Source organism: Camelus bactrianus, chromosome 31, assembly GCF_048773025.1.
Source record: "Camelus bactrianus isolate YW-2024 breed Bactrian camel chromosome 31, ASM4877302v1, whole genome shotgun sequence".
In the NCBI taxonomy this organism is placed as follows: Eukaryota; Metazoa; Chordata; class Mammalia; order Artiodactyla; family Camelidae; genus Camelus; species Camelus bactrianus.
In genome coordinates, this window is record NC_133569.1 from 18,879,652 (window position 1) to 18,904,649 (window position 24,998).

Consider the following 24,998-nt stretch of genomic DNA (forward strand, 5'->3'; position numbering starts at 1 on the left):
TTTCAGTCCTCTTTTCTCAAGTAGCTGAGTTTTGCAGTGAGTATTTACAGATTAATTTGGAGTTCGTACGTTCATCACATACTCCATTGTTTCTCCCGGCTTCTTCTGTCAGGGATGCTGACACCACGCTGTCTTCTGGCTGTCGGTGCTGGTGGGAATATCTGTCCCCTGGCTGTGTTTTAGATGCTGTCTGTGGCTGTGGGGCTTGCGTGCGAGTAGCTCTGTCATGCTCTTAACGTGTGCTTTTAGTTTAAAAAATAATGCTATTGCCATCTTCCCCAGATCCCCAATCTTGATGTTTTTGTTTTTGTTTTTTTTCCTGTATGTCATCTCTAGATCCTCAGACAGATTCTAAACCACCTGAAGGATTGTCAGGAGCCCACACAGACTGGCTGACGTTAAACGTTGGAGGGCGGTACTTTACAACGACACGGTAAGTGCACGTGGGTGCCGAGAGGACACCATGTCCTGTTGGTTCTTCCCTTTAATTGGCTGATTTCCTTAGATAGTTCAGTGCTGCCTAAATATCCTGTGTGATTTGAAACCAATTTTTAGAAAGTTTTTTTTTTTTAACAAAAGAGTAGAAAAGTAGCTCACTTGTCATTCCAGAGAAAGCAGGAAAAGCATGAATTTAGTGTTTTAGAATATGCTTTTTCAATACTGAGTAACATACATGCAACGCAAGAGAAAAATTAACAGCACTGAAATCTGCAGAGACTACAACTGCTTATACTAAGGGGTCAGGACAATGTAAGTTTAGATCAAGAAAATTGTTTCATGTAGCTTGCTATAGGACAGATTAGCGCTTCAGTGAAAGGAAACCAAGCCAGTATTTGGGTCAAAGGAAGTGCCAAATTAGGAGGGATTTTGATAAATTGCAACGTAGGGGACATTTTTTGTCTCCCGGCATCATTCCTCCCAGGTTATAGCATGCCTCTTTTTGAGAAAGCAGCTGGCATCAAATAGACGCTTGACTTAAATATGTTTGTTTATAAAGACAAATGAAGAAACCCATTTTTTTCCCCTGACTTCTTAGGAGCACTTTAGTGAACAAAGAGCCCGACAGTATGCTGGCCCACATGTTCAAGGACAGAGGTGAGTACAGCAAGCACCTGGTTCTCACACTTGGTCTCTTTTTTGTAGCTGTAATAACCCCTGTCGTCCTGTGCTTTTTAATGCTGTCAGTAATTTTTACAAGAGTAGAAAGTTACTGGCATATTGCATAATTTCCCTTCCATAAATTTCTAACTTTGTCTTTTGTTTATGGGGGGGGCTTTCTTCGTTTTCATGGTCACACAGGCGTCTGGGGAAATAAGCAAGATCATAGAGGAGCCTTCTTAATTGACCGAAGTCCTGAGTACTTTGAACCCATTTTGAACTACCTGCGTCACGGACAGCTCATTGTAAATGATGGTATTAATTTATTGGGTGAGTTGTCAGTATAATTTCTCACAGTTTTGTAAGTTTAGGATTTTTATTTTGTTTTCACTTGCTTAGTCATATAGTGTATTTTCACATAGTGAAAGTATCTTTTCCATTTTAAAAACTGTTTTTGGGGGGAGGGTATAACTCAGTGGTGGACTGTGAGCTTAGCGTGCACGAGGTCCTTGGTTCAATCCCCAGTGCCTCTGTTTAAATAAACAAACAAACCTGTTTATCCCCCCCCAAAAAAGCTTAAAAACAAATAAAACTGAATGTTTTTATTTGTATAGGAGTACGTAGGCACAGATAGTCTTCCAGGTATATCTCTAACCCATAAATTTTGATTTTTACATTCTAAATAGATTTAGATTTATCAGTAAGGACTCTAAAAGATTTAGATTGTATCAGTGAGGATTCTAAAGGATTTTGTCATTGTACTTTTTTTATTGAGTTATAGTCAGTTTACAATGTTGTGTCAATTTCTTGTGTACAGCACAATTCTTCAGTCATACATCAATATACATATATTCATTTTCTTTTTCTTTTTCACCGTGAGCTACTGCAAGATATTGAATATATTTCCCTGTGCTATACTGTATTAACTTGTTTATCTATTTTTTGTTGTTGTATTTTCAATTGAATGGTGACTGTCACTTGGGTTCAGTTATGGACCTTCCCATTCAGAAGAGGAAATTATACTTCAGAGTCATAAGACTGAATTAGAATCTTGATTCTACCACTTATTAGAAGATTAACTTGGGGGAAGTCTCTCTGAGTCCCCTTTGAAACCTCAGCATTAAAAATACCCTGATCCCTGACCATATCACAGATTTTTGTGAAGGTCCGTGGAGACAAGGTGGACGACAGCCCTTAACTTACAAAGCAGTGGCTGCATGGTCAGCTCACAGGCCTCCACATGCCTGAATCTGGTCTGACCTCAGGAGTGGTGGGAACGTGGTGATCTTGAGTGCACCCTCCACAGATTTTGTCACGGGGGTATGTGGACTCAGGGTTTTAAAAGATTGATTTAAAAAAAACCAAAAACTTGATTTTAAAAGAAAAACTGGAAATCTAAAATTTTACATGAAGTCTTCTGATTTTCAAAACACTACATGCCAAACACATCAGAATCAGCCTGGGGGCTGCTAGTTTATAATCTCTGTAGTGAAATGTGAAACGCTCAATAACTGGCATTATTGTTGTATTAGATTTTATATTGCCTTTAGAGCTTACCCACTGCAGAAATAATGATAAGGTTTGACCCTTTCCTCTAGCGCCATAACTGTCCATAACTGCATTCTTGTTGCTTTTCTTCTTCACCTTCTACCAACCATTGCTTTAAACCCTCTACAGCCAATTTTTCACTTTAGCCATTCTGCAGCGATTGTTATAAAAATAACCAGCGATGCACGCTTGCACAGAGCCTTTCCTTTCAGCACCTGTAGCAGTCTGCTGCCTTTCACTCCCATAGCCACCCTCTTCTGAGGACATTCGTGCCTCACCTTTAGATGGCCAGTGGGTTCTTTGAAGGCACCGCATTTTAATTTTCCTTGTCACGGATAGCATTTCAGGGCCTCCCTGCCTAGGAAGTAACGTCGGACCTCAGCAAGGTGGGCTCTTACCAGCCTCCCTTGTTTTCCCTTTTCACGTTTCCCAGCCATTGTTCTTCCTTATTCAGTCGTTCAGCAGGCAGAGCATCTCCTGGATTCATTTTATAAAGTGTTGTTTTTAATTAGAACAGTTTCCATCCAAACACTTTACGTGGGCTACAAGCTGCCCCAAGCAATCACGTGCTTTGAAATAATCTATAGTAACTCATTTCTCTTCCCCCCACCTCGTTTCTTGTCCTTCCTAATTTGTGTTTTCGTTGGTGAGTATGTTTTCACCTTCATGATCCCCCTTTGTCCCCGACCCCTAATGACTGTCTTTTTCCAGTGACGCTTGTCTTCCTTTTCTTGCATTTGTCTTCAAAATCCTCTTTCCCTGATTTAAATCAGCTTTTCCCTACCTCCTCCCTAAATCTCACCTTAATCCAAGTATTCTCCCAACTCAAGAACTTTTCTAGCATTTCAGTATTTATTTCTGTTAAGTTAACATGAATTTTCTGAACCTAATTTGATAAAGTAAAAAGAGAACATTCCCAAGTGTCAGAAAACATATAATTTAATAATTATTTATTTATATATTAACACATATCATCATATACTAATATACTAATAATAATCATGGTGATCATTTACTGAGGACCTACCAGGGGCCCAGGCATTTTACCAGACAATACATACAGGTTATCTCTTTTAACACTTTGACAACTTCACAAGGAAGGTCATAATATCCCCATTTCACAAATGTGCAAATGAGCTAAGGCAGAAATGAAGTAGCTTCTGTAAGACGAAAAACTGGAGCGCTGGGATTCAAGTCCAAGGTGTGCCGGTGCTAACAAAAAAAAACACTAAATACTCCTTCTCTTCCTCAACTGTCTCCCATGGGTGCCTTCTGTGTTAAGGCTTTTCTGGAAGTTTTTAAGATTAAGTTCTGAACCTAAGATTAGGGGGGCAAAAATCTCTACCACATTTGCTGAGAGGTCCTGACTTACTCAGAAGATCTTGGCCTACTGAGCACGGGGCCCAGCGGAACCCCTCTTGTGATGTGTTTGCCAGGAACAGACAGTGAGGAACCCAGGGTGAAGCCACTCTGGTGCGGGTGGATGGCGTTGGGCCTGGGCGGCCCTGAGTGGTGTGCTGTCCATCACGTGACCTTTGTTTTGCAATTGGAATATTGAAGGTGGAGTTGGGTCTTTCCAGAAAAGATCATAACCTTCCCAAATAAGTGTTGTGGTTTTCTCTTCCTACACTCTTACTAGCTTGGAACCATCTGAAGGGAAGGATTATATCTCTTATTTCTCTGATTTCTGAGATCTTAGTAGTTTTCAAGTGGACTCAGCCAGCTGAGGTCCTCATTTGAAGGAGAGTGGATTCCAGATTTATTCCCACGTACTCTGATGAAGATGTTTACTAACGGCTGTGAGAAAGCATATATACCAAGCCACCAGGAGAATGTACAGTTTGTTTTTGTTTTTGTTTTCTTTACAAATTAAGAAAAGTAAATGATAGATAAAATCCCTTTTATCACATAGAAATCATTTTTTAAAATTGATTCTCCTATTAAAAAAAGGTTTCTGAATTATACGTTTAATTTTTGCTTTGAGGCTGGGTTACTTTTATTCAGTAAGTAAAAGAGATTTGTGACAAACCTATTCAGATGTGCTTCATTGAAAAAGTCAGTGCAATGTTGATTGCTGGGTTCACCAATCACTGTATCAATTATTTTAGGAATGTCTGATATTAGGACTTTTTTGCCTGTGACCTTATTTAAAGTAATTTTCAGAAATAATTTTGAAATGTTGAAATTTTTCATTCTAAATCATTAGTTTTATTTTTTGCTATATGTAAATATTTGTTTATTTTAAAATATTCTCTCTATATGTTCTAAACCTTAGTTACTTTCTCCTATGTTGATGGATAGCCTACTTTTTGAATTTCACTTCTATTGTGAGAATTTAACAAAGAATTCTATAAATAATAAAATGAAGAGCATTCTATAAACTCAGATCGTTTTTATTATGATAGGTGTGTTAGAAGAAGCCAGGTTTTTTGGGATCGACTCACTGATTGAACACCTAGAAGTAGCGATAAAGGTAAGGCTCTTTTGACGTTAGGCAAATATTCCATTTACTGTAGCTATCTCCCAGGAACGCTCCACTAAATTGATCAATATGTTTTTCAAGAATTCTCAACCACCAGAAGATCATTCACCAATATCTCGGAAGGAATTTGTCCGATTTCTGCTAGCCACTCCAACCAAATCAGAACTGCGTTGCCAGGTAATTAAAGGAGACTTTGACGTGACTTACTTGTGTCAGCAAATCTGTGAGTGAAGTTTAATATTATTCTGGGAATTTCTTTCTTGCCTGATTTTCTTTTTTCATGCAAGATATAATTAATGATGGTCACAGCAGTGATTTAGTCCTAAAATGGTTAGCAAAAAAAAAAAGTCATAATGGCCTTTTTTATTGTTTATGCCTCATGCAGCAGTTTTTTGAGTAATGCATAGAATTTCAGCAATTAAAATAAAAAGTTGTCTGTACAGTTGTTATGTGTGGCCAGTCAGTGGGAGATAACTTGTAAGCATTACAGCACTAACAATTTTAAAAACCACAATACTCACTTTTTAAAAATAAAATAATCTTGAATTATTGAATTAATAAAATAATTCAAATACAGTCAGCTTTAATAAAAATACTTATCAACAGGTATGTGGCTAACAGAGATCACCCCTTAGAAACTTCTGCACATAAATGAGGTAAAGCCAGGATGCGTTCTAAATATTATGTGTAAATAGAGTTTGAGAACCCATTCAGGACACTGATTTTATATGTCTAAGTTTCATTTGAATGACTCAACTGCCAATTGCTTCTAAAAAAACATGGTGGTTTAATTACTATAGTAATTAAATTTAATACAGCAAATGGTTTAAATATTGTGACAATTCGTGTTTTTTAATTTTAGGGCTTAAACTTCAGTGGTGCTGATCTTTCTCGTTTGGACCTTCGATACATTAACTTTAAAATGGCCAATTTAAGCCGCTGCAATCTTGCCCACGCTAATCTCTGCTGTGCCAATCTTGAACGAGCTGATCTCTCTGGATCTGTGCTTGATGTAAGAATCCTTTTTGATTCCAAGAGAAAATTAAATTTTTAGCCTATTGAACAAGTCTCAAAGAGCAGAAATTCTCTCTCTTATGGGAGCTTTTATTGAAAACAGATTAATTTACTAAGTTGATAAAACAGAAGTCCCTGAAAGTGAAGTGGGTTGGTTTTGCAACTTTGATATCCTTTATTAAACAGAGACCTGAAAAGTTTAGCAAATAACAAGGAATTAAATTTTGAAATTAGATCCTTATCTCCTCAACCTAGTTCACTTTATTTATTCAGAATTCTATTTTCAGTGAACTATTAAGGAAAAACTGGAAAGGACCTTTGAAATTTTCTATTCATCATTTCTAGAGTGGGAGAATGTTATTGCTCTGGTGGGTGTTTGGCAGAGAGATTTTGAAATAAACATGGTGTCCATCGGTTGGTGTACGTTAGCTCTCAGCGGCTCTCCCCCTGTACACGCATGCATGTATGTGTTTGCATGTATGTATGCGTATGTACGTACTTACATAACAGTTGCCCGTGTTAATCTGGGGTTAGAGGATATATGTGAAACTGACAGTGAAATCTACTAACTTCTAACAGCTGTAAATGCCTTAACACCAAGGCCCTTGTCTCTGTCTTTTGAATTCACAACACCTATTATAGTACCTTGCTTTTAGTATTCCTTGAATACATGTTTACTGAATTTCATGATTTGGGCTTTATTCCTTAGTTGCAGTGTATTTTTCCCACGAAACTTACATCTTAATAACAAAATCTGCCAACATACATTTCCGTCATTTTCACTCCTTGTTCCATCTTGAAGGATCAAATTGATAGTGAAGTAAGTGAAAGACTCACAGTACAAAGGAAAGGCTTGAGACCTAGTTTTTAAATAGTGAAATGCCGGGAGGCAGCTTGGTTGGTTTTTCTGTTAGGGAAAGGAAAAAAAAAAAGACAGCCACTCTTTCAGTACAACTCATTTTGAGTTCTCTTTAATTTTAGTACTAACTGTACATACTTGTTCTTCTCATATAATTGATGTGAAGGCCAAAATACTTATTTTTTAACTGATATTTACTAAAGTGCTATCAAACGGGAAATTTAACTTATTGATAAAAATGGCTCACGTTGAAGACTCATTGCCCAGAGTGTGCGGGCTGTGAAAGTCAAAACTGATCGCTCATTCTTGGGCACTTGAAGATGTTGCGGTGTCCAAGGAACACGGTGTGCGCTAAGCACAAGATGCACTGCATGGCCCCTCCACTCCTATTGAACTCCCCTGCGGGCTCACGGGCTGTGAAACCATCCAGCTCTGCTGTCGACAAAGATGACCTCTGCGGCTGTCCCAGTCCGCAGCCCATGTCTGAGCCGCGCCCTTTAACCTGCAGCATCCTTTGGGTGTTTGTTCCACACCCTCCACCTGCCCTCGTTGACTTTCGCCTGCTGTGGAGGAGCTGATGTAATAATGCAGCTGTTACAAAACCACTGCACGTTCCCTGTGCCAGACTTACAGAGTGGTGAGAGCCGGAAGGGACCGTGAGGAGTATGACCTTGCCTCACAAAGAAACTGAAACCTGGAGAATGACCAAGCCCCGAAGGCTAGTTTGTCAGCAAAGCTGGAACTAGACTCTAAGGCACGTGTTTTCTTTCCCTTGTGTCCTTTTTCTTTTTAGTGACTTTTTCCTTTCGAAAATAGCAAACATACACAAAAACGAGCTAGTATAATGAACCCGCCTTGTGCTTCCATTACTCAGCTTCAACAATATCCATATATAAACAATTGTGTATTGTCTTTCCCTTTCCACAGATTATTTTGAATCACCTCATTCTTTTCACCTATAAATATTTTTTCTCTCAGATAAGTCATTTTAAAAACATAATCGCAATATCATTATCATACTTTAAAGAAAAACAGTAATAACCTAACTGCTTCCATCAAAACCCACTGCCCCTTGATACAGTGAACAGCACAACTCTTACAGGTGTGGTGCTGCTTCACTCAGCAGCTGGGTTCTGAGATCTCGCTGTCAGTGACCTGCTTTACTATTGGACGAATAGAGGGTGAAATGGCTTCTGTGGTTGAAGACAGAAAACTTCACTGAATTTCTTCCAGGTTTATTTCTCGGTGAGATTCCGCAGTAGCGCCTAGAGTCTAGGGCGGTACTTACATAATCACCTTAGGAACTTTGGATGATATTTACAGTCTGCTTTACCTGGCAGCATCCCATAGAGAACCAGAGACATTTATTTTCAGGCACCAGCTTCCTGTCCTGTCATATCTTCAAGTACATAAAGTCCAGCCATCCCTTCGTTACGTTGGGCCTTCCACGTCCTCGTTATCCTCCTCGTTAGTCTGAGGGCTCTGCTACCTCGTGTTAAACGAGCAGACACGGATGGAAGTGCACACGTGTTTGTCAGCTATCTGTGATCCGAAATGGTCTATAGCTTATCTCCGCTGTCACTAGAATTGACTGTAGGTGAAGGAAATTGCACTTAGGAAACAAGGATTTTTCTTGATGGGTGTGGCTGTGACATCACATGGTCAGCCTTAGGATTTGAGATTTCTTCACTGATCTGCAGTTATCATTTATGTTGTGCCCTGCGGTTTTTAAAACACTTCTTACCTTCATCATCTACTCTGGTGGCCACAATTTGTGAAGATCTGATGTGAATGCCAACTTTCTAGATAGCTTCCTGCCTCATCTAGTAGTTGTCTGAGTTCAGGTCTGATGGTATTGAATCCTTTGAGATGAATTAGCGTAACTTAAAATTCGAACATGTATCTTCTAGCTTTTTCACACTTTGTACTGTGGCTTGGGTGCTCGGGTTGGTACAGAAAGGCCCTGCAAACAACTTGCTAGTGCTGGTAGCTAACTGACTGCTTTAACTGCTGGCCTTCGCAGTCTGACCTTTGACATGTAGGTAATAGTAACATTGAGAATCAGGAATTCCATTGATTGATTCCTTCAGTAATAAAGAAGGGAAAATCCATGACCCTGACAAGCTTATGCTTTCTCACGCAGACATTTCAACGGTCACATTGTCATAGGCTGGGCTGTTTATGTGCCCAGGGCTGTTGGTAAAAATAGAAAGAGGGCTGTCATGCTTCTGACTCCCCAGCTTCTTTCTCTGCACTCTTTTAGATTTCATGTAAAGGACTGCTGCTTATTTGGCATCTGTTTCTTTTTTAAAACAACGATTTTTAAAGAACACTTCTCAGTTCTTATCGGGTTCAACTGGAAAAGTCTTTATTGTGAGTAGAAAATAATTGATGGTGAATGTATCGAACTGAGCTTTTTTTTCTCCCTTTTTAATTTTTTTCTTTTACTGTTTGAGCCAGTTTTTTCTATTCCAAACAAAACCCTGAACCTTAATGCATGGACTTTTCTCTCCCCCTTGCTAGTGTGCCAATCTCCAGGGAGTCAAGATGCTCTGTTCTAATGCAGAGGGAGCATCCCTGAAACTGTGCAATTTTGAAGATCCCTCTGGTCTCAAAGCCAATTTAGAAGGTGAGAGAAACTGCATCTGTAATTACCGTCTCTAAGGTGAAAACACACCAGTAAGAGAAAAGCCAGCAGGATAACTGTTACTGGTGAAAGCATGGTAACCACAGGGAAGGGAGGCAGATTACTCCGTCCTGTCATCACACTTAGAGAATCTGCAAAAAGCTAAGCCGTTGCTTGGTTTCCGTCATGCTAACCAACAAGGAGAACTTGGAAATCTGGCCTCCAATACTTAAGGAGGCTTCAGTCGGAGAATTAAGTATCAAAATCTTAAACTTTCAGACAACGGCAAACTTTTTTAGGACCAAAATTAAGAACTTCGGTTTACATAAAGCCAGGCAGTTTTTTGTCACTTCTGAATGTACTGTTTTGTTGCTCTGTTGTGTTCTTGAACTGGTCACTTTGTTTACTTGCATAATTAGAAGACATAGTACTTAACCTCCACTGCCATGAACTTTCAGAGCCATATTATAAAACTGCTAATTATCCTAAGTCTGAATTGAATTCCTCCCTCAAAAATACAGACTAAAACATTCTTAATTCATAGTATAAGCAAACAGACTGTTAACAAAGAACTCCTTGTATATGTATGTTGGTTGAGAGACTGAGATTTATCATTCAGTCATTTCCAAAGGTTCCAAAGGTTATTCACCTCCCATTAAGCCATCTTGCATCTTTTGAAGGTAGATGACTTTAAATGCTTTTACGTTCAACGACGCCTAAAAATATTCCCTGTAGGTGCTAATCTGAAAGGTGTGGATATGGAAGGAAGTCAAATGACAGGAATTAACCTGAGAGTTGCTACCTTGAAAAACGCGAAGTTGAAGAACTGTAACCTCAGAGGAGCGACTCTGGCAGGAACTGACTTAGAGGTGAGTTACCACGTTGAGTTTTTGTTCATCTAGAATTTCTGAGTAGCTCCTGCAGAACGTATTGAAATCATAAACAAAGTGGTTGGCTGATCACAACTGCCAGGAAACATGCCAGCCCAACTGATGCTTTCAACTGCTTGTTTAAACAAATCTGAATTCCAGAGCAGGATTGGGTTACCTCAGGTAACAGGTACCAGTTTCAGATTTGATGATTCATCTGGCATTCAGTCCGAGTTGATTTCATTTCTCCTCTTTTCCTTGGGTCTCCCTCAAGTAGGTGAGTTTGACAGATGCTTTTTTAATCCAGTCAGTTGTATTTTTCTTAAGTTCTAATTCCAAACAGAATTAGTAATTATGGGGCCGGATTATTTGAGCTACCTGAGAAATTTAAATGAGATCTGAATTTGAAATCAGGTTTAAGGGAAAGCCTGTTCTAAACTGGCATCATATTCTTTTAGAATCTCAACCTGAGATTATAATTTTGTCCAGCCGTCTTTGTCATCATTGTCTTCTGTCTGCCATCTTGATTTGCAGGCTCAGCTAGTGGACTCAGTAGTTGTTCTAGGCCTGCGCCATCAGTGTCCGGCAGCACTTTCTGCAAAGACGGGCATGCTCTATGCCTGTGCTGCTCAGTCCAGCAGCCCCAACCACACATGGCTGCTGAGCTCTTAAAACGTGGGTAGTGCAACTGAGGGATTGATTTTTAAATTTTAATTTAAAAAAAAAAATTTTGTTATTTGAAGTGTAGCTGATCTACAATGTTGGTTTCAGCCGCACAGCAAAGCGATTCAGTTACACATATACATTGCTTTTTCCGATTCTTTTCCATTATATGTTATTACAAGAATTTGAATACAATTCCCTGTGCTATATAGTAGGTCCTTGTTGTTTACCCATTGTATATATAGTAATGTGTATCTGTTAATCCCAAACTCCTAATTTATCCCTCCCCAGCCCTTCCCCCTTTGGTAACCATAGTTTTCTATGTCTGTCTCTTTTTGGTTTGTAAATAAAATTTGTATCCCTTTTTACTTCAGTTCCACATATAAGTGATACCATATGATACTTGTCTTTCTCTGTCTGACTTACTTAATATAATAATCTCAAGGTCCATCCATGTTGCTGCAAATTGCAAACTTTATTTAATTTTAATTCATTTAAATATAAACAGCCATATGTGGCTGGGACTATCTTATTGAATAGTACAGCCCTATACAAGAAAGTCTGGCACAGATTGGGTTGTAGAGAACAGTATGTCAACATTCAGTGTGCTGTTGAATTTTTTTTTTTAGTGTTTTCTCCTTGTTCTCTTGATAGCTCTTAGCATAGTAGCAGGCCCCCCAGTAAACTTAAAGGCAAAAAGAACCAGCCTGAGGCCGAAGGTATAAACCTATTCTAAGCACAATTATTTAAATGTTTATGATTTGTTACTGTCACCCAAGATGATGGGTTTTTTCCCTTGGCTTTAGTTAGCATGTAGTCAGTGAGGTTCAGTAGCAAAAAGCCTCCCTCTAATCTCACTGGTGGCGCCGACTAACCAGGCTGACTGTTGAGGCGCAGCCGCTGACGTTTTACCCTAGAAGATCATGTGCAGTCGCCCGCATCTCTAACCATTGTCTCCGTCATCCCCGGGGACTCAGCCAAAACCCCTGTCTCATCTGTTCACTCCCTGATCTCAAGGGAAATCTGAAAGCAGCTCCCAGTCGTGGTGCGGGTTGCAGTTGTATACATTTGTTCAAACCCAGTGAACTGTGCAAGTAATTTTGGGGTTTAAAATAAGGCAGTTCCCTGCTCTAAGAATGTCAGGGCTGGGGAATGGAAAAAATCTGTTACATAATTTAATCATTAAGCAAAATCCCTTTCTCTGAGATTCTTTTAAGCCATCTCCCCACCCCCCATGCCCGTTGTTCATGGACTGTGGTGAAATTGTTTAGATACTGTTGACTGCGTTGGAGCCCATCTGGATTTTAAATGCCTGATGCTAAAATACGTGAACAAAAGGGACATGCTTCGTTGTCAACCTTTGTACACGTTTGTGGTGGTCAGCCTGAGCATCAACTGGAGAGGAGAAAACCTGACTTTCTTCCAAAGCTTCTGGAAGTTTCCTAGAAATAACTGAGTTACTACGTAGGAACATTTTCCTACGTGCCCAGGAATCAATTTGACCTCTTAAATGGTGCATATTGTTTTTGTCCTGCAGAATTGTGACCTGTCTGGGTGTGACCTTCAAGAAGCCAACCTGAGGGGTTCCAACGTGAAGGGCGCCATCTTTGAAGAGATGCTGACCCCACTACACATGTCACAGAGTGTCAGATGAGACTTAAGGCTGGAGGAAGACGCTCACGGTGAAAAACGTGTTCCTTACCACTTTTCTTTCTCCACCCACTCAGTTGTCTAGAAGAAATAACACTGTGAGGGAATGAAAAAAAAAAAAACATTTAGAGGATTACGCTTGTTCTCAGCGGTGCATAAGGGGGAAAAAGTCACTTTCCCCCCACATTCTGATTTTAACAGAGAAGCACTCATTTAACTGATGTAGGGAAGCTAGATTAGCGTGCTGCCTTTTGAGTGGAGTAGGGGGATTTGCCTGGCTTTGGGACCAGGAATATAGTATCTCTTTTATTTGCTTTTACATAGGCATGCTGTGGAAATACCATTCTGGTTTGAGACGCATTTGAGGATTTTAATTTATGAAAAGCACAACATATGCAACTATATTTATTGACTCTCTAGATGCAGTATGGATATTTAAATTGTTAAACTTTATGAAAATTTTGAAAAGGTGGTTCAGGTTTACAAATAGCTTTAGTGACGCCTCCCGTACTTTAAATACCTGCCACCCATGTGCATATGGTGAGATCAGACTCCCCAAGGCTCTCTTTTCAGGTTAATTTTTTTTTTTTAAAGAACAAAACAGTAGCTAAATTAAAGAAATCCTCTGTTACTGATTGAGACAGAGTGGAAGGAAAGACATCATTATACATCACTGTCAGCTGAAGTTACAGTGGACCTCTCCAGATGGAGGAAGGATTTACCTGTAGCTGCAGCTTTTAAATGCACATTCTTGAGGATTTCATTCTAAGCAAGTTCCACTCACTGCCAGACCAGGCAATTTTATCAACTTACACTACTGGCTAGTTTCCTCCTGTACAGTCAAAACAAGCGTAGGAAGATAGTTGAAAACCAAAAAGCCAAGGTGCGTGAGTATCATTCATTTATAGTTGAAACGGGGCCAGCCTGGATGTAGGTATCAAATCCCAATCCACTGCAGTCAAAGCTATACAATGTGAATGACTACGGCAAATCCATCTTTCAGGAGTCAACATACTATAATTGTAGCTCAAACTCTACAATGGAGAACGAGGGCTTCTAAACTGACAGTTGCATTAGAGTTATCAAAAAAAACTTAAAGGCATTGGGCTGGTCCAAGATGTAAAACCAATCATTCAGCACCTGTGGTTCTTACATTTCTGATTTAAGCGAATTTTAGCCTGGTTTTCTTGCATCATTATCTCTGCAGAAGCAGGGTTAGGGCCTGCGTTTACTCGTGACCTGTGTCCCTACGTCTACCACAAGAGCAGGGATGTAAGCTGTGTCCAAATGGGTTCTGAATTCTACAGACTTACCAGTTTGAGGCAAGGAATCGTTAAAAACCACTTCATCTCCTTTGGGAGAATGACATGTCTTCAATATTTACGTAGCTTATCCTATACATACATATGCAACGCTTTCCTGAACAGTAAAGGGTACAATTGCAGAGCGGGAGGGCAGCAGACCTTTACAGGTGAAGGAAAGCAACTTCAGAAATGAATTATTTTCTTTGCTTTATCATTTTTACCAAGACAGAGAAGAATTGTATTGAGAGAGATCTATTTTCATAATCAATATGTGCCTAAATTATATTTAAATCATTTCACTCTGTACTATATTTTCAATAATTATACAATGTGTTGTCCATCCACTTAAGGGTACCTCTGTAGACATAACTAAAACTGCAGAAGAATCTGAAGGATCCAAACACGGTATGCTTAGAAAATGCAGATTTTGGATCTAATGTGTACTGCATTAATAAATGATGTGAAATGTTGAAAAGGAGTTTCTTGTCTTGCTTTTGAAAATCAGCACCTTCCAGATTTTGCTTACGTTTCTTCAATTTGTGTTGAAGACCAAGCCTGAGGGGCTGGGAGGAAAAGGAAGCACAGTGTAACACGTACCATGGAGGTGACGGTGCCTTTAGTTATTTCTCTATGCGGGATTATTTTATGATCCTTTTCTGAAAGTCCGCCAAGCTAACAAGACAGAGACGTTTTATTAATGCTGAACAAAAGACTGTCTTCCGGTAATTCATTTAATTTGTGTTACTTCCTTTGATGAACAGGGCCAGTTAGCTTTATTAGGTTGGTTAAACACAATGCCCCTAAAATGTTCTCAGCTGACAACTAGGAGAAAGGAGTTTAAGGAGGGAGGGAGGGAACATTTCAAAACAGTAAAACTTCCATTAACCCTAGCAATGAGACACGTTACTACACGTAGTTTAGTTTACGTAAAAACAGAGTTGTTTGGGGAGGGGTGGGAAAGGGCTAGAAAAAGGTTTAACCTAAATTACCTAAGTATCCACACAGAAAATTCAGTACTCGTGCAATTGTTTAAAGCGATGCATATTATGCTGTAATCCAGTCTTTCAACTACAGTTTGACATTTTAGTAGGAAATATTGTAAATCCATTTTCTTAAGAAGTTTACTGTCATAAATCCAGACTTGGAATATTTTCTCCAACTGTTCATTTTATGAATTGCAAGTAAATCTACCCCAAGTCAACTTTAAATCATCTTTAACATACGAAAAGCCCTAGAATTTTCTTAACTCTCCAAGGAAGTACTATCTTTAAAAGGTACCACTCTACAAAGAAAAGCAGTTAACGTTACTTTCCGTATGAAGCATCTTATGCAAGGATTAATTCTCTAAAACCTTTTCACAACCTTGGATATGTCAGCAGGAGTTCATGAGTCCATCCTGCTGAGATTTTACATCAGGACAAAAAAGGTTTCCATCTGTCATTCAGCAAGATTACTAAATCATTTTTGTTCCATTTTACTATTTTTGAGGTGCATCCCTTGATGCTGAAAAGCCATTTTCTCTCTAAAGCCATACTTCAAAATTTGGGAAATTTCTAAATTTAGGGGGAAAATGTATAATTATAGACATCCAATTATTTAAACCCAATTTACTAAATTCAGCTTCATGGTCAATTGCTCCATCCTTGGAGCTATGAAAACGATCTAAGTTTGTCACTAAACATCCAAGTTCCATTCATTGCATATTTGTTTGATACCCTATTTGTGTGCTGTAGAAAATAAGACAAGTTTGGCTTTGCCCTTGAGATCTATGGCCATGCTAAGGCCGACTTTGCAGGCATGAAGCGTATCGAACGAATTCATAGACCATGTGGCTACGTTCATCTAAAAATTTCAAAGCATTTTTCAAAAATTTAATACCAACTGATAGAAATAACCTACAAGAAATCCAGTGATGCTTAACCAGAGATAAGTGATTAATGTGACAATAAGGATCAGCAGTCTCACCTCCCCGTTCAGGAGCCCTAAGGAAAGACCATATCTGCTTGAGCAGCAGTCACTGTCAGAAGCGCATCTCCTCCAGCAAACAGGAAATCAGCTGGACAGTTTAAACAAACACCCATTCAAACATAATGGACTCTTGTTGAAAACCAACCTCTCACTGCCTTTATCATAGTGAGATGGGATTCTACCACTTCATGTCAGAATGGCACTACACATTTCTCCAGTGAAGACATACAAATGGCCAATAGGCACATGCAAAAATGCTCAGTATCACTCATTGTCAGAGAAATGCAAATCCAAACTACAATGAAGTATCGCCTCACACCAGTCAGAATGGCCATCATTTAAAAGTCCACCAAACAAGAAATGCTGGAGAGGGTGTGGAGAAAAGGGAACCCTTCTACACCATTGGTGGAAATGTAATTTGGTGCAGCCACTATGGAAAATGGTAAGGAGGTTCCTGAAAAAACTAAAAATAGACTTACCATATGATCAGCAATCCCACTCCAGGCATATATCCAGGGGAAACTCCAATTTGAAAAGATACCTGCATCCCAACATTCACAGCGGCACTATTTACAATAGCCAAGACAGGGAAGCAACCTAAATGTCCACTGACAGATGACTGGATAAAGAAGTTGTGGTACATATACACAAGAGAATACAAAAGCCATAAAAAAAGAATGAAATAGTGCCATTTGCATCAACAAGAATGGACTCAGATTATCATACTAGGTAAAGTACGTCACACAAAAACAAATATCACATGATATCACTTATATGTGGAATCTAAAAACATGATACGAATGAACTTATTTACAAAACACAAACAGACTCACAGACATAGAAAACAAACTATGGTTACCAAAAGGGTAAAGTGAAGGGGAGGGATAAATTAGGAGTTTGGGATTAGCAGATACAACTACTATATATAAAATAGACAAACAACAAGGACCTACTATATAGCACGGGGAACTGTATTCAAATTCTTGTAATAACATATAATGGAAAAGAATATGTAGTCATTTTTATGGCTGAATAGTATTCCACTGTATAAATATATCACATTTTCTTTATCCAGTCATCTGTTGATGGATATTTAGGCTGTTTCCATGTCTTGGCTATTGTAAATAGTGCTGCTATGAACATTGGTGTGCAGGTGTCTTTTGTGAAGTAGGGTTCCTTCTGGATATATGCCTAGGAATGGGATTACAGTATAACACCATTTGCAGCAACATGGATGTCCCTGGAGAATGTCATTCGAAAGAGAAAGAAAAATACCATATGAGATTGCTCATATGTGGAATCTAAAAAAAAAAAAAAAAAAAAAAAGAACATAAAATACAAAACAGAAACAGATTCATAGACATAGATACAAACTTGTGGTTGCCAAGTGGGCGGAGGGTGGGAAGGGACAGACTGGGAGTTCAAAATTTATAGATACTGACATGCATACGCAGAATAGATAAACAAGATTATACTGTATAGCACTGGGAAATATATACAAGATCTTGTGATAGCTCACAGTGAAAAAAAATGTGACAATGAATATATGTATGTTCATATATAACTGAAAAGTTGTTCTCTACACTGGAATTTGACACAACATTGTAAAATGACTATAACTCAATAAAAAGATGTTTAAAAAAAAAAACCGGACACCCCAGTGAAAACTGGATGCATGTCATACGTAGATGATTCAAATTTACTTAGAGTCAATAGTAAAAACTACATTTAAAATTGACTACACTTCAATAAAAAAGTAAAAATTCTTCAAAACTTGCAAAAAAAAAAAAAAGAATATGTATATATGTACCACTGAATCACTATGCTGTACACCAGAAGCTAACGTCACTGTAAATCAACTATACGTCAATAAAAAAAAAATAATGGCACCTAAATTATTTGAAGTTTCTAAATGAAATAATTAAAATAATTTAAGTGAGATAAAGTAAATCACTTATGCTCTAGTTTTTAATTCCTCCTCTATTTGCATTTATACTTTAAAGTTTATCCTCTTCTTTATCCTACCACGGATCTGACAACCTCCACAGAGGTGTCTGGGCAAAGCAGGAGTTTCTTTGGGCAGAATAAATATTGCTCTTTATGCTGAAATCCTGGCAACTGTAATCATTCCAAAGACACTGGTCAACAACTGACTCATTCAGCATCCTACTCAAGGAGAAATGGCCAATCCCAGCTCAGAAATGAACAAACATCCAGTTATTTTTAAATGTTCTATTGCTTGGTTAATGTAATAGGCCTGACATCCAATTGTACATGAAGGTTTAATTCTGTGTCAGATAAAGCACAGCTCTGATGCAGAAGTAGAGGATGGGTCTAACCTGGTTAAAAGCTTACTTTGCGGGGGGTGGGACAGCTGAGTGGTAGGGCGCATGCTTAGCATACACAAGGTCCTGGGTTCAATCCCCAGTACCTCCATTGAAAAATAAATAAATGTGGAGAATTAAGAGGTACAAATCATTAGGTGTAAAATAAGCTACAACGATGGGGAATATAGCCAATATTTTATAATTACTATAAATGGAGTATCACCTTTAAAACTTTGTGAATCACTATACTGTATACCTGTAACACATATGGTACATCAACTATACTTCAATTAAAAAATATGATATTGTAAAACAAATACATAAATAAATTTTAAAATGTTTTTTAAAAAATAAATATATAAGCCTAATTATCTCCCCCCCAAAATAAATAAAATTAAAGAGGAAGAGCAAATTATTCTTTTTTTAAAAAAAAGTCCTTACTGTGTATTCACTCATTCATTCATGTATTCTTTCAAATCTATACTTACTGACTGCTGACTGTGCTATGGATTTGTTAACAGATACTTAAATAAGATGGGGTCCTTGAATATCCTGAGTTACAGCCCAGGGGTAAATCAGGGGAAGACAATCATGTGTTTAAGTAAATGTAATAAAGAGTAATGTTTCTCGCTTTTTCAAATGCTTGTGCTGTGTAAATAAAACGTCCAAGGGCTCACTGCTGGCGTGGGACATCTACCTGTAAAATTTGGATAATGACCCCCCTTTGCAGGACTATAATGATGAGCGAGGCTAGTCTCACTCACATGCCAGGTAACTATTATTTCTCATCTTTGTACTCCCACCGCCTTCAGTACAGGGATTCACATGTTTTAACTCAATAAGCATCTCCCAGACATCCTGACTTGACGTCTTTAATTATTACATGGCCTCGTCTGTGAAAACTTCTATGTGAGCATTTAACATCACTTATTCTAAGACGGCTATCTTCCTTGAACTCTTGATGGGTCTGTCAGTTTTCTCAAGGGAATCCTACCTGGCTAGATGTTAATCTCTCTGAATTGTAAAAGCCTTAGTCATGGTTTTAATGGCCAAGATTTAAATAAATTTACCAGATACAGCAGTGGGTGCTCCAATTACATACACCATTAAAGGGTTTTATGTGAAGATTAAAAAACATTTACTATTAAAACAACAACAGCACAGTCCATGTGCAGTGCAATTTACCAGCAGGGGAGATTTCAGTGTCCTGGAAAAGTTCCATATAAAAAGGACGCTAGAAAAATGAAAAGTCAGATTCAACACACTCCAAAGGAAGCTTGAGACGTTTTCAGCTCTCTACTCTCAAACAGGTAAAATGCTTTGTATTTCTAGCACTTTTTTTAGACTGCATGCCACTGTCTGTCTATAGCACATTTTACACCCTAAGGGCCAGGAAAGGTGTCTAAAGAAATCTTGAACTTCAGGGTCCTTGCCACCCCCAGCTACACAGATCCAGCCTTTGGGAAATTGCAACAGCTCATCAACCAGTGTTGGATTTTGTTTTTAGCCTCTTCCCCACCAGTGAAAATTCATTTGTGAAAACTCCACATGTCATCAGATAATTCAAGGCTGCCTTGGCCAGGGAGGCAGCTGGTCTGGGACCCCGTGCTTTGAAAAGTGTTGAGTCCTCTCTTACTTTCACAGATGGTCCAGCCAGCAATAATGTGTGCAAGACCAGGACAGATACTCAGCAAAATGTAATTAGCACCGCAGTGCAGTCATTTAATGTCAAGCAACTTACATTAGCCAGAGATTCCTGGGAGGAGCCATTTTCCGAGCAGATGGCTCAAGTCTCTTATTCCTGGAATGAAAACCAATCACAGAGTGGGGGGTGGGGAGTGGAATATTAAGGCAAAAAAAGCAAACTTGATAAAGGAGGAATCCTGGGATTTGGACAACCAAATAAATAAGAAACATTAAGACAGTTCAGTTCTAAAAACTACTCAACATGTGAGTTTAAAAGACTGACTCTAGATGCCTCCCACTTCCATCTTCTGCAGAGTTAGTGACACAAACCAGAGGTCTTTGCTCAACCCGGTCTGGATCTATTTTTGATGGTTGCATTGATGTTCCTTAGAATGGAGCCGATTTCCAAACTTCTAGCTGGACTTATTCTGCTGACTCTCTGTGTGGTGGGCTGCTCCAGCCAGCACTGGTCCTACGGATTGCGCCCTGGAGGAAAGAGAAATGCTGAAAATGTGATCGATTCTTTCCAAGAGGTAAGTGGTAAGTGTGTCTCAGCTTCAAAATGAAACGTGGCTTATGGGATTCCATCGAACTAACATCCTGTGTGCCTTCAACAGTACTCTCGGCTCTAACGTAGGGATTCCAGGGGAGATAAGGCACTTACAAGGTCCCATTCCTGCTGTAATGCAGACAGGGACCAATGAGACAAAGAGCGGGAAGAATTCCAAGAGGAGCAAACGCAAGGGAGTGTGCCATTCTCTGAGGATACAGAATTGCCAAAGGAATTAGGAACCATGGGATGCAGTGAAGGTCTCTGGTGCAAGATGATCCTTTGGGATTTGGAAAGAAAATCTCAGAATTTCTGCTTATTTTTTTAAAATTTCTATATAACCTTTTAAAAAATCTATATTAGGTCAGCAGTACATTTTTAGAACATAAATAAATATCCTTATTAAAGGGGCATGCGCTGTAATATTTTTAATGATATGAGCCCTCAAGCAAAGAAGTTGGAGCCCCTAGAAAAGAGGAGTTAGCAAGCTCAAGGAGACAAAATATATACTGGAAAATATGCTGAGTCTGACTTCCTATAAATCAGATTTCAGCACTAGTACCAACACCAGCACAGAGTACTTGATTTTTTTATCTAGAAAATGTGACTTCTTGGGGCCCTGTGAGGATTACAGAAGAAAGGCCATGTATCTTGGCTGGTTAATCCAAAAAATGTTAGTGGATTAATGAAAAACATTTGCAATTTTTTTTTTTTTTTTTTTTAGTTAATGGGAAACAAACTAGGCTTTCAAGGATGAATGATTCAGGGCTAGACACTCAGTATAGGTTGGAGAACGGCAAACATAAGCTAGAGAAACTTAATACTATTTAATTTTCATTAAAAAGAAACCTCTCTTTTTATGAGAAATAGTCAAGATAATAATTCAATAGGAGATAAAGAAGCCCAGAATTTGAAAAAGTCTCCTTCCCACAGACTATATGTGAGCAACTCTCTTAACTATGACATATTTAGTAAAAACTAGAAAATAAAACCAACCCTATTCATAACTATAAATTCTTGTATTTTTTATATACCAGCCCCTCCTGAGGCTCCAAGTGCTTCATTCTCGTCATCTCCAGGGAGAAAATTTATCCCTCCTTACCCTTGCCCATTTCCTCCAGAACCGCACACCAACCTATAAAAATGCCTGACAGCAAACCGACGTTCTTTTGAAGTCCCCATCCCATTTCGCCGCCTTCTCAGCCCCACAATCCCCATGACTTCACTTTCCAGACACAATTTTTGGTGGAAACGGAAAATACCATTTCACTTCTTTATCTCCATCTCCAAGAATCACGTTCTTTTTCTGCAGATAGCCAAAGAGGTCAATCGACTAGCAGAACCTCAGCGCTTCGAATGTACCATTCACCAGCCCCACTCTCCCCTCAGGGACCTGAAAGGAGCTCTGGTGAGTTACAGTGTTAATAACATGGAGCTTTGGAGACGGATGGGCCTTGGGTACCACCTTTTGGGTCATCCACTTGGGACAACCACCTCTCAGCCACTGCGATGCTTACCTTCCTGATTGCCTGAGTTCCTCCTGCACTGGGCCCTCACCATTTCAAAACACTCTTTCTCAGTGGTTAGACAGTACTAATGGTTGGAACCTTGTTTTTCTTTCTTAAACTAAATTGAAATCTTGCAACCCGTATCTCCTAATCTCGGCTCTCGCCTTTGGGATGACTAACAAAAACCAATTTCTTCCCACTGCTACATGTCAGTTCTTCAGGTATGTTCATCAAACCCCCTAGACTGTTCCTCCCTAGGCTAATACATACCTTCCCACCGGACGCCTCAGTACTTCTTGATATGACATGGTTTTGCCTAGAAATGTAGAGATCAAAAAAGGTGTTCTAATTGTTTCCCCTTTGCAATAAGCATTTCCAAACTAGTACACTCATAATTCAGAGCCACAGGTTTGACTTCCAGTTTGCTGACTGGACTATAACAATTTTCCAAATTCCCACCAAAGACGGAAATCTACTAACCCAATGTAAGTTTTTGATTAAAAAATTAAATATATATATATATAAAGAGAATTGAATATAGAAACTGAATCTTGAATTCAATGTTGGTGTTCTCGGAGCTCCGTGGCCCACTTATTTGCAGCAGTTAGAAGGCATTACAATTTTCAGTTACGCCCAGGAACCGAGAAAGTCTGAATAAATCATATACGAAGACGAGCGAGTTTTTATTTTCTCCATTGACTTCAACTTCTACGCCCATAGGACAAAAGAAAATGTGGACAGACAGCTTTACTTCCCCTTTTTAATCCTGCTGACCTCATGAGAAAAATGATAGCAATTAGTGAAAATTTCTAAACATGACGTTGGAAGGAAGGAATTGAGGAGAAAGCTCAGTTAATAACAGATGGATAAATTCGACCTTTCTTTTACCTGTCTTCACACCCTTCAAACTGTTTATTAAACAATGTGTAGACAAATGGATCTATTCTTTCTATATCAGTACATTAGAAATTAAAATGTCACAAACATAATGAAATTCAGCTCATAAAATCAACCTTGATATATTTGTTACTCACGTATTTTTCAGGAAAGTCTGATTGAAGAGGAAACTGGGCAGAAGATTTAAATCCGCTGGGCCAGAAAATTTGACAAGTACAATTCTGACTGAAACGTGTGACTCACTTAATGTCTGTTAACTGTGTGAACTTCAGAAATTCTTAACACCAGGTTGCACGTTTCATAATCAAGTGCTGTGCTGTGAATAAAGTAGCATAAATGTGAAGTCTTCCTCTGACTCAGAACTCTGGTGGGGAAGGGACATTGGAAGCCCACACAGGGGCCCCCAAGTGTGTCTACAGTGGGTGATGGAAGGTGGGATAACAAAGTCAACGTTATTATTGGCTACAGGTATCTCAAGGCTCACCTCCACCACCAACACCCTGCACCCACAAGGACAATGGTCACATATCGGTCTGGGCCCAAAACTGATTCAGCTACAGTTTTCTCTGCGGTTGTAGCTTTATCTTTGACCATACCCTTCAGAAGCAAGATGGCGCCACGGCCAAAGCTTCCTCCCCAGATTGTCTCCAATCCCTTTGAAAGTCAATGGAGGGGGAGGGTATCGCTCAGTGGTATAGGTTGAGCTTAGCAGGCGCGAGGTCCTGGGTTCAATCCCCAGTACTTCCATTAAAAAATAAATGAATAAGTAAATCTAATTACCCCCCAAAACAAAACAAAAATAAACAAACAAAAATCATTCAAAAAAAAAGAAAAAAGAAAGAAAGTCAACCGGAACCTGAGAGAGGCCTCGGGGAAGAGGCTCCACTAGGCTCCTGGTCTGACGCTCCTTCTGGCTCCACAGGGTCCAAGTTCACCATAGCAAGCCGTGCACACCAGGTTTGGGACCAAGGCCGAAAAACCACAGTGTGCCCCTGCCTGATCTCTTCGGTATTTCTCTTAAGTGACACTATGGCCTGCAGTCAGTGAAGACAGGATTCAGGTGTTCCCATGTCCCCGGGTCAAACAGCACCGCCACCACGCATCCTCCAGAACAGGCTAGAATATGTGCTGAAGTATTTTCATTAACCTTCACAGTGACCTTGGAAAATAGATATTATTGCCTCTCCTTTAAAATGAGGAAAACGGGGCTCTAAGAGTTTACAAGACCCACTCGGTTCTGTCGGGTTCCAAAGTCAGTGCTCCTGTAATGCACTGCGATAAGCAGCCAATGGACTTGAACGTGGAAGCCCAGTTTTTTGGTTACTTGGAGTTGAAACAGGATCCTGGGGCGCCTGTGTCAACCTAATTTCACTGGTGACCACTTCTCCATGTGGCCCCAGATGCTAGGACACTCCTGTTCTCCTTCATCCTCACAGGTCCCCAGTGACTATGAGACCATTTGAAAACCTCAAATTTCAGATAACTTGCCTGATGTCACAGGAACTACTTATGCCTACATCTCATGGCGAAGACCTAGCTAGGCTTTTTTTCTTCTTTTAATCAGACATTGGGAACCTTCTTCCTTCCCTTCAAAAAAAGAATTTTTTTTTCCTTAACGGAGGTACTGGGGATTGAACCCAGGACCTCGTGCATGCCAAGCACATGCTCTATCACTGAGCTATACCCCCCAGGCGCACCAAAAAGACTTTAAACAGGCGTCAGAAACCCCCCATGGGGGAGAAAACCCCTACTTTTTAACACAAATAATTGCTACTGCACAATGCTAGATTTCCCAAATATCTCCATTTGAGAACTCTCTAAAATGGAATCCAAAAACTTCTCCTCCCTCCTTAATGAAATTAGGCAGTGAAGTGGTCCACAATCACCTTAGTTTTTTTAATGGAACAGAAGGCAAAACTGCATTATTTCATTAATCAGCTCATATGACA

General features: G+C 39.3%; 2 protein-coding genes and 1 non-coding gene across 3 annotated transcripts in view; 2 read left to right on the forward strand and 1 right to left on the reverse strand.

Annotated features, from left to right (window-relative positions):
- Positions 1-14,591, forward strand: part of KCTD9 (potassium channel tetramerization domain containing 9) — a 29,781-nt gene extending 15,190 nt beyond the window's left edge. The window contains exons 4-12 of the mRNA XM_010948357.3: positions 337-433; positions 1,037-1,095; positions 1,300-1,428; positions 5,052-5,119; positions 5,210-5,305; positions 5,991-6,140; positions 9,525-9,630; positions 10,363-10,496; positions 12,697-14,591. Of these exons, the coding sequence (XP_010946659.1) occupies positions 337-433; positions 1,037-1,095; positions 1,300-1,428; positions 5,052-5,119; positions 5,210-5,305; positions 5,991-6,140; positions 9,525-9,630; positions 10,363-10,496; positions 12,697-12,813 (956 nt within the window). The 3' untranslated portion in view covers positions 12,814-14,591. The remainder of the gene's footprint in view (positions 1-336; positions 434-1,036; positions 1,096-1,299; positions 1,429-5,051; positions 5,120-5,209; positions 5,306-5,990; positions 6,141-9,524; positions 9,631-10,362; positions 10,497-12,696) is intronic.
- A 5,639-nt stretch (positions 14,592-20,230) lies between these two features.
- GNRH1 (gonadotropin releasing hormone 1) lies at positions 20,231-23,365 on the forward strand. Its single transcript, XM_010948338.3, has 3 exons — positions 20,231-20,627; positions 21,957-22,052; positions 23,198-23,365. Exons 1-3 carry the CDS (start codon positions 20,463-20,465, stop codon positions 23,234-23,236), a joined length of 300 nt encoding a protein of 99 aa, XP_010946640.1. The 5' UTR covers positions 20,231-20,462; the 3' UTR covers positions 23,237-23,365.
- A 1,300-nt stretch (positions 23,366-24,665) lies between these two features.
- TRNAA-GGC (transfer RNA alanine (anticodon GGC)) lies at positions 24,666-24,737 on the reverse strand. Its single transcript has one exon. It is a non-coding gene; the product is annotated as a tRNA-Ala (tRNA).
- Positions 24,738-24,998: the final 261 nt, after the last annotated feature.